General features: G+C 46.7%; 1 protein-coding gene across 2 annotated transcripts in view; it reads left to right on the plus strand.

The window, feature by feature from the left end:
- The window catches only part of LOC104160800 (ephrin type-A receptor 5), an 81,589-nt gene that overhangs the window by 53,592 nt on the left and 11,249 nt on the right, over nt 1–16,748 (plus strand). For both annotated transcript variants that reach the window (XM_009699028.1, XM_009699027.1), the window contains 7 exons: nt 1,179–1,246; nt 2,679–2,804; nt 3,845–4,030; nt 8,478–8,539; nt 9,360–9,569; nt 11,392–11,541; nt 16,149–16,342. In XM_009699028.1, the coding sequence (XP_009697330.1) occupies nt 1,179–1,246; nt 2,679–2,804; nt 3,845–4,030; nt 8,478–8,539; nt 9,360–9,569; nt 11,392–11,541; nt 16,149–16,342 (996 nt within the window). The remainder of the gene's footprint in view (nt 1–1,178; nt 1,247–2,678; nt 2,805–3,844; nt 4,031–8,477; nt 8,540–9,359; nt 9,570–11,391; nt 11,542–16,148; nt 16,343–16,748) is intronic.

Here is a 16,748-nt window from a genome sequence, read left to right on the forward strand (position 1 = left end):
TTGCAGGTTTGTCACTCCGCCGAGCAGTGTCCCTCTGTCCATGGGGTTTGCTTTAAGGATGATCCAGTTCCTGTATCCAGTTATGATATAAGGTCTTTGGAAAGGCTGGCATGTATACATGCATCATACATACCTCATCCTATATTTTTAGATGTATATGTGTGTGTATATAGCAGTTCTCCTTGCCTATGCAGTTACCCTGTGGCTGTCTAACTGAAGCAGGTCTCGGAAGTGCCACCAAAGCAGCCAGTTAATGCTAATAAATAACATCGCTGAGAGAACCAGCGAGAAGAGCGAGGGACGAGTCGGGGAAGAGCAGCCAAAGACTACTAGGAAGATGTCCTGGGGCAGATGTGACCCCCGTATGGTTGCGGTTGCAGCTCCGTGGTAGGATCAGCAGCATCCTTGCGCTGCCTGGTGCTACCGTGGGAGCAGGATAGGTGAGGCGGTGACTGCGTGCCTTCTTCCATCTTTATCGCTGCTGAGCAAAGAGGATTGCATGGATGGTAGCTCCCCTGCATAAAGACAGGAGATGTGCAGGAAACTCCATTGGAGCCAGGAATACATAGGAGACCCTTGAAGGCAATGAGGCAACGGACTTTGGTTTTCTTAAGCCATTATTTTGCACGTGTATAAGGTGTTAAAGTTTACACAAGGCCGTTTCCTAAAGCGTCAAAATTTAAAGCTCTGTGCAAATGCCCAGTGGATGGAGGGGAGCATGCAATACATACAACGTGGTGCCTGCAAAAGCTCTGCGCTCCAGCAGATCTTGCTTCTGCGATTCGAATGTTTCATCCCATTTCCCTTCCATCGTCCTTCCTGTTCTTGCCTTTTTTTTCTTTTTTTTCTTTTTTTTCTTCTTCTTCTTAATAATAGCTGAATTAGATGTATGGTAGAGTGGAGTTTTTCAGAAGTATCGGCGGGATTTGGAAACAGACGTCAAATTGAAAATCAGTGGGCCTTGGGCCCTGAATCCCGTTAGGGAAATAGCGAGTAGTTTGATGAGCTAAAACTGGGACAGCAGCAATGGCAATGCAGCCGCTGGAGAGGTTGGATTCGTCGCTGCTCTGGGGTTTTGTGCTTCGTGTGATTAGTGCTTCGTGTGATTTGAAGTAAAGAGCAGGGTTCTGCCGTACCAGAGACAAAAACACTCTTCTGATTTTTTTTTTTTTTCCCAGGCGATGTGGCTATAGCAAGGCTAAACAAGATCCAGAAGAAGAAAAGATGCATTTTCATAACGGCCACAGTGAGTAAAGATAGAACATGTATGTATGTGGGTTTGGCTCTCTGTGGTAATGAGAACTATAACTGAGAGGGTGGGTTTTTTTAAAAAAAAAAAAAAATGGGGTTTTGCTGGTGATTGACAAAAGAGTTGTTTGTTCTGTAATTCAGTAGGTCCCCACCTGCCCCTGCCCAAAGCCCCGAGGAGAGCTGAACGTTTGAGCAGCCCGTATCTGTGCCCAGCTGTTCACACCTGAACGTTTGCGGCAGGGGCCCCCAAGCCAGCCATTTGGTTCTGTTCCTCTCCCTTTGCTGTGTGAACCAAGGCACTGTTAATTTTGCCTGATCGGCACATAACAACTCTCCGTTTTTGCGATCTGGATGCGTCGGTCCAGAATACGAGTTTGAACCCCTTGCTTCACCCCAGCCAACCCTGAGGACCAAGCCCACAACTACTCTTTGCCTTGGATACCTCTGCAGAGGCGCGAGGAATCAACGCCTACTTCTCGCTCCTAGGGAGCTTTCAGAAATGCTGTGTTAATGCCCTTATATACCAAAAAACCTCTTGCGGTGATGCTAGAAAGTACATTTCATGGTTTCTATTAGTCCTTCCGTACATCCAAAGCCAGCATTTGAAAAGCCTTCCTTCATCAAGGGATCTGGGGATGGGTAACAGCGAGATGCCTTTCGGGATAGAAAAGGCAAACGCGTCTTGAGTGAAAGTCAAATTTCCATTAGTGCTATGTAATGAAGGCAGCAGGAAGCAAATCAATTAAGAGCCACAGTGTAATGTAGCTGTCTTATTAGACTGATGAGCAGTTCTTTGTGCGAGTAGCCTTAATGATTGTCAAAACAAACTTATAATATGGATAATGAAAATACTTTTTCCCCCTCTCAAGTCCTGGAGAAAAAGCCTGCTATTGATTATATTTATACTGGTGCAACCCACAGGCTTTGTACTGCAAATATTCAGTTCTTTTCAATCTCAGTAACTCCATCTGAAATAATGTGGCCAATTGATTAGCTAATATGTGGCTGGTAGGGCATAATTTATTGCAGCTCTCCATCAACCCCCGTCCATCCAACTTGCTTTGCAAGTTGTTCCCTTAACATTTTACTTTTTGTACTTCTCCTCCTGACGTACCCCTCCCAGATCCAGAAACGGATCCTGTTGCACCAGGCCCCCGACCAGCCCGTTACGCAGCACCGAGAGGGATTTTTAGCTGCGCATCGTTCCAGCTGAGCCCTGTCGTGTGCTTTTCTAAATATGACGAAGTTGCACGTACGTCACATATAAACTAAATGTCATTTTCCAAGAATGCTATTCATTTTTCCCATAGAAATAGATTTCTGGGCTGCAATGTTTTCCAGCAAAGCAGAGTGCAAGGGACAGGAGTGTGTATTGCCCATCTTCTGTCATGCCACCTGCCGTTAATGCTCTTAATTTGCGTTTGCAGTTAAGCTGCCCGGAGTAAGGACCTACATTGACCCCCACACCTACGAGGACCCTAATCAAGCTGTCCATGAGTTTGCTAAGGAAATTGAAGCTTCATGCATAACCATTGAAAGAGTTATCGGAGCTGGTATGGAAATGCATTTCATGACCCTGTGGAGGGTTGGCTTTCTTAACGCGAGAGATCTGGGAAGCAGAAAGTGAAATACTCGTGGTGTTAGGTACCCTGCAAGTGATGGGGAGCATGGTCCGGCTGAAGTTTGGGACAAACTTGTCGTTGTCTGCGGTCTTGAAATTCAGGGACTGAACTGAAACCAGCAGAAAATGGTCACGTTTAGACCAAGCTGAGTTATTTCGATGGATGCTAAGGGAAATGAGTCACTTAATTTTCAGGTTCTTTTCACCATTTTAACTTTTTTCTCTTCCTCCATTAAGGTCAGTCTCGAAGCAAAAATTAAGAATAACAAGTCATCTGGGAGAGAAAAAAAAAGCACAGGCCAAACTCCGAAGCTTTTAACTCTTTTGGTTAAAACAATAAAGTCCCATTTTCTTTCCAGTTAAGCTGTTTGATTGGACTTGCATCCAACATTAGGATTATTTTCTGTCCTCTGAAATTGTGTTTTTGGAGGTAATTTACTCTTCACCAGAAAAAAAAAAAAGAAAAAAAAAATCCATTTGGATTACTTTTTTTAAAGTGGTCATAAAATCAGAAAGGGTTTATAGTCTATAAAAATATATGTTGCTGTGAAAGGCTAACAGCATTCCATCTATTTAACTTACCAAAGGAGAGTTAAGAAGCAAGTGGTTGTGTTTTACAGCTGTCTACACGGAACGATGATATAGGACGTGACAGGACTCTTTCATCTAGTAGAAAAAACATGAAATGAGGAAAAAACCCAATAGAATATAGAGCATAGCTCCTTAAATATACAAAAATGACGTTTTAATTCCTAGTTTTCGTGTGCTTGTGAATTACTTGGCTTGTGGTACGCCAGCTACTTGAGATGGTGATCGCTGTGATGTTCAGTTTTCCACATCCATGGATGCAGGACAGCCCTGCGTGCTTTTGATCAGCTACCTATAGGGGTTGGGCTGCGTACTGCAGACGGACACGTGCTGTGCGTTCCTTCGGCGTGCTGTGATGTCATTCTTTCTGATTTTTCTCTGAAGGCGAATTTGGGGAAGTCTGCAGCGGGCGGCTGAAGCTGCAGGGAAAGCGTGAGTTTCCTGTGGCTATCAAAACCTTGAAGGTGGGCTACACGGAGAAACAGAGGCGAGATTTCTTGGGAGAAGCAAGCATCATGGGGCAGTTCGACCACCCCAACATCATCCACCTGGAAGGCGTCGTCACAAAGAGTAGGTACAAGTTGCTGTGGACTGCTGTCCTTGAACTCTGGCTGATGGGAGAGTTGGTGTGGGGAGGAAGACTTGGGTAACTCACGGTTTGACTGCACTTTTCATTAGTTCTCAAAAACCAGCGAACTCCTCTTGCTCAAAATGTCATGCTTTGTAGGTCCGACCAGGAACAGGTTCCCCAACGTTGTAAAGGGGGTTTGTGCCCAAGGGATTTTGGTGTTCTTACAGCTAGAATGGATAGAGAATGGCTAAAATGATAAAAACACATTAACTCACTGTGCAAACATTGCTATGCATGGGCTAAGAGAAAAACCTCTCTGCAAGGGCCCCAAATTAAAGGAGACAGACAGAGGGGACAATAGGCCCGGCCAGCCCCAGGCGGTGGGTGGGCGATGGAGACGGCAGTAAGCCTGGGGTGCCTGGGTGCCGGCGGGGTGTGCTGCCTGACTTCTGCTTTGCCCGCAGTAGCACCTCCCTACCATTTTGCTCTGAAAAAATGCAAGAGCATATTGAACGCAGTGATGCCGAGCAACCCGTGAAGTTTTTCAAGCAGGCTCGCTTCTTATTCCTGCCTTTATTTGTTTATTTTTGAAACCACATGAGCCCCAGGCTGAGGAAAGATGTGCCAAGAAGTGGGAAGCAGTTTCCCTCGCAGGGAAGTGAGGAGGATTTTGCTACCAAGAGTCTGAGAAAAAAAAAAAAAACAGACCCAAACCACAACCCCTGATGATTTCCAGCCATCGTGTTTTGAGAAACCACTGAAGCAAAGCCCACAGGAGGGTAGTGCTGAGCCTTGAAGTCACTCACACGGGATGGGAGCAAAGACAGAAATTAGCTGAAGTTTTGCTTTCCAGAAGCAGAGAAGAATGGAAGTGTAGCTGAGGACGACAGGACTGTGTAAAACTACAATTAAGGCAAACTCCTTCTGAGATCTGCTGGTGATGCCCATGGTAGTAGTTGCCCCTGGCATAGAGGTTATAAGAGGGGTTGAGAGCTTGGGGAAATCGTGAAACTGCTGGCAAAACATCCAGGACAAGAGTTACTGAGGTCTGACTGCTCAGTTAGCAAAATAACCTTCCATAACTTTCCCAGCCCAATTCTTCTCCAAATTACTGTACGCACTAAACATAAGGGCGGAGGAAGGGACGGCACATCCGAATGTGCCCAGCCCAAGCCTCTCCGGCTGTTGGTGCAGTGCTGAGGCTGCGGGAAAAGTGCAGAGGTGTTGTGACGCTTCCATCTTAAAGCCTTGGAGAATCTACGTTATTTGCATCAAGGCTTTTTTGTTGTTGAAAACAATTACTCCTTTATTTTAAGATACATTTTAAGTGGTTTGGGAAGTTTTGGCTAACTAAAGAAGCAGCAGCCTCACAAGCGTGAATGGCTCTCTCCCCTCTTGTCTTCATGATCGGTAATGTCAGGGCTTAGCTACTACCGTTCAGATGCTGGCGTTCGGGGCCACGTGGCTGCCGTTAGTACCACTTGTCAGTCATCAGAGGCAGCATCTCCAAAAGTAGTTCCTTTTTCAGAGCTGCAATAGAGAAGGTACAGAGACACTAGGTGTTTGTCCTGTTCGTATCCTTAATAACCTGCTCAAAATCAATGCTATTTTGCAATCAGCATTCTTCTCTTGAATTTTTCCTTTTCCTAAAACTTCTAAGAGGCAAAAAAAATAAAACAGCCAAGATAGGTTTCTCCCGAAAACTGAATAAATACCAAAATCTCTCAGGGTCACCTTGTGTAACCCTTAATAGGTAACAGCTCCCCGTTCTAGCCCTGCAGGAATGTGGGATATTGGGCAGGACGCGAGTGACAATTATACATCCATAAAAGCTGCTGCTGCTGACACGGGCTTGAGTCTTTCTGGCTGCCGGGGCCTCAGGGGATGGGGTGGGAATCCCGCTTTTAAAGAGGATGTGCCTCCCCAGGGAGCTGCCTTTTAGGTAGAGTGGCCATCTGCTCCAAAGGCCGGGGAAACGCTGGGAGCTTGGCTTCTAAATTGGGCTTGGAGCAACGGGAGTTGGGATGCAGGGGGGTACGTGCACCCTGAGCTCCTCGTTAGCTCACTAAATGCGTGTTTACTGCACTCCAAATTTTTTCCATCGAGCATCTGGAGCATCTTCCCGGCTTTTTTCTTTTCTTTTAAATGGACCAAAACGACCTTTATGAATCGCAAACTGTGCTGCTGTCTCAAAGTATTGTTTAACTTCTTTTTCCCTTCAGCGTTTTAGCCACCGGCCTATCGTAGATTCAGATCTGTAGGGTAAAATGTCTTTGCTGCATCATGATTTACTTTGGAAGTAAATTAAGTTAAATTGAATTAGCCCATTTTTAATTCTGAATGAGAATATCCGCTTAGGGGCTTAATACCATTTAACTAATCTAGTTCAAATGCACACCTTAGTTAATTTGGATTAATCGTCTTCGTTGTCCCCATGCAGACAAGCCCGTAGCTATTTCTGCTTTGCAAAGGTAATGACACAAAGGTAACGGTGGTCCTGTTTTCGTTCGCGTCCCGTTTCGGTTGTGCTGACGGTGTGCACGTTGCGTTGGTACATTGATAGGAATGACATCTACACACATCTTATGGCCCCGTAATGCCAGCGGGAGGGAGCCCTGCTGACACGGAGAATCAGCCCGGCACTTTAGAAGGGCCGATGTTTACTTTTCATTTACTTTGTTGAACGGTACTCTATTTGTGTCTTTATTTCCATGCTCTTGGATACGGGGCTAATTTATTCCACGATTACTGTCAACCTGCAGCAGTCAGATAATGAAACATAAGAACCAGAAATCTTATTTTCTTTTCTCTGGTGGCAACCAAAGGCAGGAGTCTGAAGGAGGTCCCCCAGGGTGGTGGCATAACGAGATGCCAGTCTCGCTGCAACGCTGCTTTGGAGTGTCAGAGATAAGGGACCCCATGCTACAGTTGGGGGGTTTAGTGTTTCAAAACAAAAAATTAAAAGAAAAAAAAATTGAGATATACCTGGGATTTTCCTTCCTTGCATGGCCACTGACGTGTTTGCCAACCTATAGCAACATCACCTGAGATCTCTCCTCCCTCCTGCATGCAGCCCGTGTTGTGCCAAGACAGACAGCTGTCATCCTTGAAGATGGGGCCTGTTATTTTGTTTGAGGCTCAACGATATTTTTCATGGCCCCGAGGTGCACTTCTCATATCGAAACTAATATTTTTGGCAAGCTTCGAGCTCAGGCAGTAGCTGTGATATTAACTTAAAAGAATTGAAGCAGCGCAGGTCCCTCATGCTGCCAAGATAGTATCTGCACAACCAGGAGTGTTTGGATTGACAAGTTCACCATTACCTTTATTATGTGGATAATTAAGCAGTAAATTAGGCAAATAGTTAAGGTAGCAGGAAAGTGGGAAGATGAAGATGAGTCTAAATGGTAGAACATGCGCCGATTTTTAGGGGCATTTACCTCCGTGTGCATGTTATGACATGCAGCAGCTCTCGTTGATCATTTCTATGAAAGACATTTATAATACACTTTACAAATAATTGACAGCTCCTCTTTGTCTGTGCTTCATGCTAGCTAATGGAAATTGATTTAAATAAAAAATAATTTACATGTTCTTATAAGATTTCATTGAATTTACAAGGGCTGGAGCACACCACATTAATTATTGCTATGTCATTGTGGCAAGCTAGCGAGAAATTAGATATAAAAACGGAGCAAAAACTATATATAATTACCATTAAAATGACTCAGGCATGAAAATTAATCAAATGGATTTGGAAAAACATTATTATTCCTGTCAACAGTAGGAGACCAGGTCTTTTGTTAAGAACTTTTATTTTGATTTCCACTCGCACTCACTCCTTACTTAACTCTCTTTTGTTCTGCAGCATAAATATTCCTTTTCTTATTTCCAGATGTGTTTACAAGGGTGGTCACACAGGATTACTTGAATTACAAGGGATGTCGTCTCATCCTTTCCTGGTCTTGGTTTTGATGGTTACCAAGCTCAGATACATACTTCAGATCATCCCGGTTGCTCCTCTTGGGCTCCCGTTGTTCCTTCGGGCTGTCGAAGCTGTAGAGAAGAGCCCAAAGAGGTCCCTGTGTGCAGTTGGGTCTCTGCAAGCTTTCAGCTTGTTCACGGAGACGAGGAGAAGGTTGTGCCTAGATTGCCTGTGTTCAGCTTGCAACCTCTTCCGCAAACATCATCTAAACACTCTGGGGCTTGATACCCCACCCATCATAGGGGTTGCTTTTTCACCCTCTCCCTTTCAATTCCCCAATTTCTACATATATTCTGGCAAAAGCTGTTGTCATCCCACTGGGGCAGCAGTGTCTCGGTGTAGATTTACTGTTACCTGGCTGTATATTCACATTCAGAGGCATTATAAAAAGACTTTATTATTGTTCGTGGTTTTTAAATAAATCGCTAACAAACTCGTGCACTTGTTTTTTCCCCCCCCAGGCAAACCAGTAATGATAGTGACTGAATACATGGAGAACGGTTCTCTGGATACATTTTTAAAGGTAATACTTAGATCCTTTTTCCAGGGGGATCTCGGTTAAAGTTTGGGTTCCTTGTGGATGGTTAATAGCAATGAAAATGTTTGCTGGGTGCTGGTCCAGCTCTTGGTGCCGTCCGGAGGCAGGAGTAGCTCAGTTGTCTGTTTGATGTGTATTTATACAGCATCATGAAGGACCTGATGCTTGCATTGATGCAAACAGATATGAAGAAATTGGAGGATATTATGTTTATTTTAGAAGGCAGTCTGCTGCATGGAAATGATTAACTTATCTTGCAAAATTTGCTGTGTTTCAAGAGCGCACCCGCACTGCATCATGGCAAACCCCAGACCTGTCAAGAGTTTTTCTGTGAAACGTGAGAGCTGGAGAAGGGAGGATGGGGGAAGTGGTTAGAAATGTGGTGTGGCAACCTGGGGAGGAGCCCCTACCCCCAAATATTCACATGGGAACCTCTCCAGGTAGGATTTCCATGCATCTTGGTGCCATTGAGTTGACTGACATGGAGACAGCCCACCCCGGTGCCTTTATACACATAACTACGTGCGTTCGCTCCCAGCCGCAGTCTTTTTATCAGTCACCAGTGGAAATAGCTCGCTCCTTGATCTCCAGTTAAAAGAACTACATTTCCTTAACTTTGTCTCTAGAGATCCTAATCCAAACAGTGAAACTTCGAAAAGCTTCGTGGTCGGAGCATGAGAGTAATGAATTATTAATTTCCTTGGTTTTCTTCCCTGGAGACTTGCCTTTGCATTTTTATTCATGCACAGGCAATGCTGAGGGTGCAGAGACTCTCAGCTCATCAGATGTCTCCTTCCTTTTGCAGAAGAACGATGGGCAGTTCACGGTCATTCAGCTGGTCGGGATGCTGCGAGGCATCGCGTCAGGAATGAAGTACCTGTCTGACATGGGTTACGTGCACCGAGATCTGGCTGCCAGGAATATCCTAATCAACAGCAACTTAGTCTGCAAGGTGTCAGACTTCGGCCTCTCCAGAGTCCTAGAAGATGACCCCGAAGCAGCCTACACAACCCGGGTGAGTTACGAGGATACCGAACTGATTGAGCTCAAGAAAAACGTATTCCCTGCCACGTTTTGGTGTTCACGCTCTCTAGCAAAGAGGTTTCTACAAATCCGGAACCCCTAAACTGTCCCCGATGGTTTGGCCAGGCGTTACCAGTTAATTGTTATCAGATCAATTTTGCAAATGCCTGTGACTTTGTAGTGGGGATGGTCAAATCAGGCAGAACTTAACTCATAACTTTTAAGTTCATGTTGGGCACTGGGGTCAAATAGCAAACTTTGCAAAGGTGCCACGCTCCCAGCTCTATTCTGTCCTCTTGGGGGAATACCGAAGGAAGAGCAAGAGCAAGTGCTTTGCTTAGGCACTCATGCAGAGGTGTAAGCCATGGTCTTCTGGACAATTTGACCCTTTTAAAACATTGGTAAGCATGTAATGCCCCTTGCAAATAACACAGATTGCCCTGTTGAGGGTAATTTCCCCCAACATGAGAAAGAGCTGCTCCAGCCTCACTGCTCAGCCCCTTTCTATCCTTGGTCCATCCTTGATCCATCCATCCACGTGGCCCCAGCACTGCGGAGAGAGGGTGGACAGGACCCATCCTCAGCAGCACAGGCTCGGAGAGAGCCTCCAATATTCATGACAGTGATTGGCACGCCTGCACATGTCCTATTAGCGTGTTTTTCCAAGGGTATTGTTTTACGGATGGTGGGAGCTCTCTGGGTCGCGTTCCCAGTTCCTGGGGAGATCTGGGAAGGATCTTTCAGCTCTTGGCAGCCACGGCCCCGTGACGGGACTCGGTGCACGGCTGGACCGGAGCATCCCTGCAGATCGGAGGGCTCTCGGCCAGCCCTGCTGCGGCTGCAGTGGGCTGCCAGGAGCTAATTGGCACTGCTGGGAGTGTGGCCCCTCACTTAAGGCATGCGCTGATAAACCTGTGAATAAATAATTATTAGAAGAAAGGACTTTTTAAAATTGGCTTTGAAAACGTGTTCCAAATTCTGCCTTTTTCCGATAACAAACCCTGTTAGGGGGCATTCAGGGAGACCTTCCAATATTTAGCTCAACACTGAGAGGAAGGCACTTTGCAGTAAAATATATTTTGATATAAATCAAGGGAGACAACTCTTTAAACCCATTGAGAAAAGTATTCCTTAATCCAAACTCCCCTTTCCCTCCCCTCTTCCTTCTCAGAGCTGGTCTGAAGTTTGATTTCTAAAACTGTAGAAAGGGGAAAAGGAAACAGCAAAGCACATTTGACAGCTGTGGCATCATTTTCAGTCCCACGGCAGAGGCCAGGCAGCCTGGTCTTGCACATACAGATTTCTCTACCCGCTACGCAGATACCTCTGCAAGATCAGGGCCGCATTTAAAAAAAAAAAAAAAAAAAAAGAAAAAAAGGACATTACTTCTGCAGCAATTTGCATGAAGCCCTCATTAGATCAAAGTCTTCCTCGGCTTCAGACCTGTCTGTTCCTCCCCCGCTCGCTCTCAGAAACGGAGGAGCTGTATTCCCCTACCAACCCGTGCAACATAATTGAGATGTTGATCCTATACATGTCCCGGCATTCAAACAGCATTCAGACAACAAACCTTCAGGACAGCCAATTAGTAGGCAGCCTACAAATGCTTATGGGCTGAGATAATGTGGAAAGGGGCCCCATGCTGTCAAACAGATTTACTTTAAAATTCGATGTCTCTTTCCAGAGAGAAAATAACATCCCTCGGTGCTCTAAGAAGTGCTGTTTCGTCCTCTTTTACGTGTTCTCTGCCCTCCTCTGCAATCTGATTTTTAGGTTTTTGGTTTTTGGGGTTTTTTTTCCCCTTTTCCTTCTAGGGAGGGAAGATCCCCATCCGATGGACAGCACCCGAAGCGATCGCCTTCCGCAAATTCACATCGGCCAGCGACGTCTGGAGCTACGGCATCGTGATGTGGGAGGTGATGTCGTACGGCGAGAGGCCTTACTGGGAAATGACAAACCAAGATGTAAGCACGTGCGAGAGCTGCCGCGTGATGGGACTTGGAGGGCTCAGCGTTCGTTCTGCAGTCGGAGAGGCAGGATGGGGACAAGGGGAGGAGAGCTGCTGTTAAAACGGCTTTGCTCCCCAATGCCAGACAAAACCGATGCTCTTGTTTGATGCTCTTTTTTTGCAGCAGCAGCCTAGAACGGGCTGTGCGCAGAGGGGAATGTGTCTGCAAGCCTGCTTCCCCCAGCAGACCGCTGGAGCTTCGCTAATGCTGTTAGAGCTGGAGCCTGTCCCTTCTCTGCCTAATGACAAAGGTCTGCCAGGGGATGGATGCTGATAAACTGGCAGCATTTCAGTGGTGTGTTCAAACCCCTGCCACCACGTAAGGCAGAAACTCGAGAGAGTCACAGGAAGGGCTTTGTTTCCCTGCACAAAAGCTGGGTGATTTGATCTAGTGACGGCAGTCCGGAGAGCTGCGTCTCGGTTCCCCTTGCGTTTCTGATCTCGAGAGCATACTTTTGCTCCTGTTGTGACCATCTTGTAAGTCGGTGCTAACGCAAGCTTTCGTGGTTTGTTTGTATAGCACCCTTCGAGTTGTGTCGCCTTGCTCCTGGGCCCCAGTGTCCCCTTGAGCCCCTGACCTCAAGGCCACCCTCTGAAGCATCTCCAAACAGGGAGATGCCTGGGGACACTGGCTCCCTCCTGAGTGCAGCTCTGATCCCAGCCTAAGTAAGGCTGTCTTGATCCTACTGCAGGGCTGCCTCCTACCCTGAACTCACCATAAACATCTGTCCTTGTCTAAGGCTAAAAAAATTTAAGCCTGGGGTTGCCAGATTTTCTAGACTTCTCTTTCCTCTTCACATCTTTGAAGAGCCATGGTGTACGAAGGTCTCTTGAGATTGCCAGCTAGTGCATAAAGTCGGGGTCATCGTGAGGCACACGGGGCCCCCAAAGCAGCTCTGCGCTGGGGGGTGAAAACGCATCACTCTGCTTTTGGCAAACGGAGTCGTTCCTCATCCCTCCCGCTTCATCACTGCAGCCCTGCCGCCTGCGGAGATGCTGCTGCCGGCTGGGCAAAGCAAACGGGTCCTTGCTCCGCTGTGGTTTTCCTCTGGTCACAACACTTGACGTGTCATCCTTTTTTTTTTTGTTTTTTTGAGCAGCGTCCCTGTCACCGTGACTTTAACTGCTTCACTGGCAGCAAAGGCTCTGGCAGAGCATTCTGTTTCTCCTGTGTTTTGGCTGTGGTCCTTTGCCACCGGTGGATGTTACTACCTGTCACACCGAGCTGCTCTCTCATCTCGCTTTGAGTCCAGGTGTGGAAATGAGCAGTAACTTTGAGACGGTCACGCCGTGCTTCTTGCCAGGGAGATGAGCACGTTGTTTGGCATGAATGCCCCGCTGCTTCTGCACTGCTGAGGCTGTCACGTTTGCAGGGAGCTTGGTAAAGCAGTATGTATCTACGCAGGGATTTATCTCGATCAAATACAGAGACTTTCTTCCATAGCCTGTGCAGAGAATGCAGCGATTGAGAGCCAAGCTTTGTCGGTCACACTGAGCAGCGTTACTATCTTTAGTGCCAATGCACTGGCGTAGCACAGATGTTGTTCAGTAAATGCCAGGCTGGTGCCAGTGAAATAACGCCCTGTGGGCAGGGGAGTCCCTTGCCTGGATCCTAACGCCGTGAACATCCGCACTTCGCAAAACTGTTCTGAAAAGCTCAGATGCCTCCGTGCAGTGTGGGGCACAGGGTGAATTTCCCACTTGCCTGAGAAGCAGCGGATGGGGAACTGGTTGCTTTAGCGGCAGAAAGCAGAGGACTGGTGAGATGTTTATGAGCATCAGTTCCTGCTCAGGCTTTGCTTGGGTTACCTCTGCCTACATGTAGGTGACAAATGCCTGGATGGTGGTGGCCTAGGAAGCTTAATTCAATGCTGTGGCGTGTTTCTCCTGCAATTTATGCCTTCCTCCTTGCATCTTCTGAAGGCCTCCTTTTCTTCTTTCCTCCCCTGCTTGTGTTGCAGATGAATCAGTGGTGTTAGATACGGCATTGGCTTTTGGGCGGATGACCAGAGGGCTCTGCTCCCATGAATTTCAGGCTGGGTTGCACAGGATTTTCTTGTTGCATGGCTTGTAATTAAAGCACATCGTTTGCAAACACAGTCAGTGATGAGCAAAACAATTCTCACCGTGTTACAGCCGGATTGCTTTAAAGGAGGGGCAGTGCTGTAGGGCAGGCAGCGTTGTAACTGTGCAAGGGCTACAAACCACGTTTTAAAGTCGTGCTGGTTTCTGGATGGCCTTCTAAAAATATGTTTTGACTCGACCACAAGATAAGGCTTTGATGCAGGAATTGTTGAGAGGAATTTTGTGGCCTGTGTTACACAGGTTGCTAAGCTAAATGATCACAGTGGTTGCTTTTCAGTCTTCAGACCGGTGGTTTTATGAAAACACAGAGCTAAAAGTGTTGCTTTGGTTTACTGGAATAGACTGTCCCAAATCATCCGCTCCCAAACATCCAGTTCAGTCACCTCAATCCGTGAGTGAGTGGTGCTGGACCAGAAAAGGAATAGGGACAAAAATGCCTCCTTATAGGTGCAAATTTTAGCTCTTCAAGTCTTACAAAGCAGTAAACACCAAGGAATGCAACACTGAATGTGCCATTTTCTTATTTTCTAAGTATTGTGGTGGCTACGAGTGACTTGGTCTTTGTTTTGTTTCATTCTTTTGCTCCTCTTATTGCCAGACCCGCAAAGCACCTTCAGGTGCAAGAGCGTATTTCAACGTCCTAGCCCCTTGCAGTATTTTGATACCATTTACATTGTATCGCCAGAACGAACGACATCCTCTACATTGAGTTAACGCTATCGATTGTGATGTTACTGCCAGGAATATCAAACGTGCATAACCCCATTGCAGATGTAGTTCAGATATTCTGAGCTGGTGCCAGATGGTCTGCTCCCTGTCTTGCTACTATTTGCTTTCTGCTACAGCTGGAGGATGATCCGTTAATGTTATAAATACAGACACGGACACAGCAAATAACAGTCTTGTGGCTGTGCCACACTGAGGCTTTTTTTTCATAGGGCAGCTGCAAATTTGGTATCGGGGACCAGCTGAAAAGCATGATCTGAATAACAGAGAGCGCAGGTAGCTCAGTGTGGTGGGACTGGTTTTCAGAGCTGTGAGCAAAAGCCAAGCCATAGAAGAGATTGCTTTGGGTGGGTGGGAAGCGGTGCAACTGCTCTCCCGGCAGATGAAGTCTTAGATGGGCACAAAAGGACTGCAGGTCTTGTGGGCCAGATCTTCTCTACCCTTGGAGAAGATTATAAACCCTCACCCAACTTCTGCTCTGCTACACATGTCCTTGGGGAGTTTGAGGTTCATGCTACTGCTGCTCAGCCGGCCCGGCTCATTCCTGGGACTCCTCCAGTTGGCAAAAAGCCCGGTGGTGGAGAAGGATTTGACAGGTGATCCATGCGGTCCTGAATTTCAGAGCCTTCTGAAAGGCAGTGCCAGCCTGATGTGGCTCTTCCTGTCCTGCTCATACGGGGACCAAAGACCAAGAGGACAACTTCCATGCTAACCACAGAGCCTTCTTTTTAAACACGGGATGTTTTCAAATCATGAGACGGTGCCTAGAATGAATGGCATCTGAGGCAGTCCTTGGAGTCCAACAGTGAGTAGCGGGTGTGAAGATGGGCTGCTGAGACTCTCTTGGCACGGTCACAGACCCTTATGGCTTGAAACACGAGCTGCGTTCTCCTGAAAATTTTAATGGTTCAAAATGGGAACTGCTGGGCTTGGAGCTGTGCTGTAAATCTGGCCCCAACTAGAGAAAACAATTTGCTTTCTTCAATTCTACCCTCATTTATTCGTTTCTGCCTTTCAAGAGGGCAGGCAGCACATGTGCGTACCGCTTGTTTTAGATACAGAGCCATAGATGGTTTGTATTTGAAATCAGTGCAACAACCCTCCCCTGGTTTTAATTTACATACTCTTGGGCTGAGATTTTAAATTCCTGGCAGAAATGTGGCCACACTAAGAAACGACTAGACCCAGACAGTATTGAATGATATATGAGATGGTTGTTCTGCCTCTGCCTTGAATCCATCCATCAATTAGCATTCAAAGTCTCTTTTGAAATGCAGTCAGACTTTTATTACTGTAATACAAATTTGTGGTCTAGCACATGCCTTTTCATTTAAAAAGCAGCCAACATCTGAATAAACAAAATCACTGCGCTCCAAGAAGATGCCAGGAAGCCCCGTAGGCTGCTTTTCGTGGACTTAGGGTAGGCTCCGGGAGTTTCCTGGTACATAACCTACAGACCTCGGCTGAGCTTTGAACTTGTGCAACCTGACAGTCTGGCCCCCTGGTTGCACCGGTACCTTGGCTTTCTAGATTCATTTTGCAGTGCCCAAAAATTAAGGTCTTCAACCCATCCCGTAAAAAAGATGAAAGCTTAGTGGAGTTTACGCCTCTTGGGTGCAGAGTTGGGGGGTGGGGGGATTTTACGTGAGCGTACTGCTGGTCCCAAAGTTCTCTCTTGAAGTCAATTTGCATTTGGGAAAAAAGCAAGAGGAAGAAAAGGAGCCCGTCAGCCTTGTGTTTTGTCTCCCGTAGGTGATTAAAGCCGTGGAGGAAGGCTATCGCCTGCCAAGTCCCATGGACTGCCCTGCTGCTCTCTACCAGCTGATGCTCGACTGCTGGCAGAAAGACCGCAACAGCAGGCCCAAGTTTGACGAAATTGTCAGCATGTTGGACAAGCTCATCCGTAACCCAAGCAGCCTGAAGACGTTGGTTAACGCATCGAGCAGGTACAAACTGGGGCCAGAGCCATTTCTCAGCGCGAGATCTTTGTCTGAATACCCCCGCCCCTGGGGTGGAATCACCACGTATTACTTAGCCTGCGTGCATCCGCCGGCGGGTGTTCCTCCAGCTTCGTTACGTCCAGGGGAGCTTTCCCAAATCAACTTTTTCCTTTGTAATGGGCAGGCAGGTGAGCAATTCGGTTACTCTATAAATGCAGTGCTGATGCCACAAAGAAAATTACTGTGGCCTGTCTTTCAGAAATGGAGATTTCAGCGGTATTTGTAGGTCTATGATAAAGCTACCTAGGCTCTACCCCAAGGTTAGAAGAGGGCAAGACTTGAGTGCATGAATTAGACAGTAAATGCTGCTCAAATTATCTGCCTGTTGATTTTATCTTGTCATACAAATGAA

This window comes from Cariama cristata, unplaced genomic scaffold (assembly GCF_000690535.1).
Source record: "Cariama cristata isolate BGI_N322 unplaced genomic scaffold, ASM69053v1 scaffold8064, whole genome shotgun sequence".
Lineage (NCBI taxonomy): Eukaryota > Metazoa > Chordata > Aves > Cariamiformes > Cariamidae > Cariama > Cariama cristata.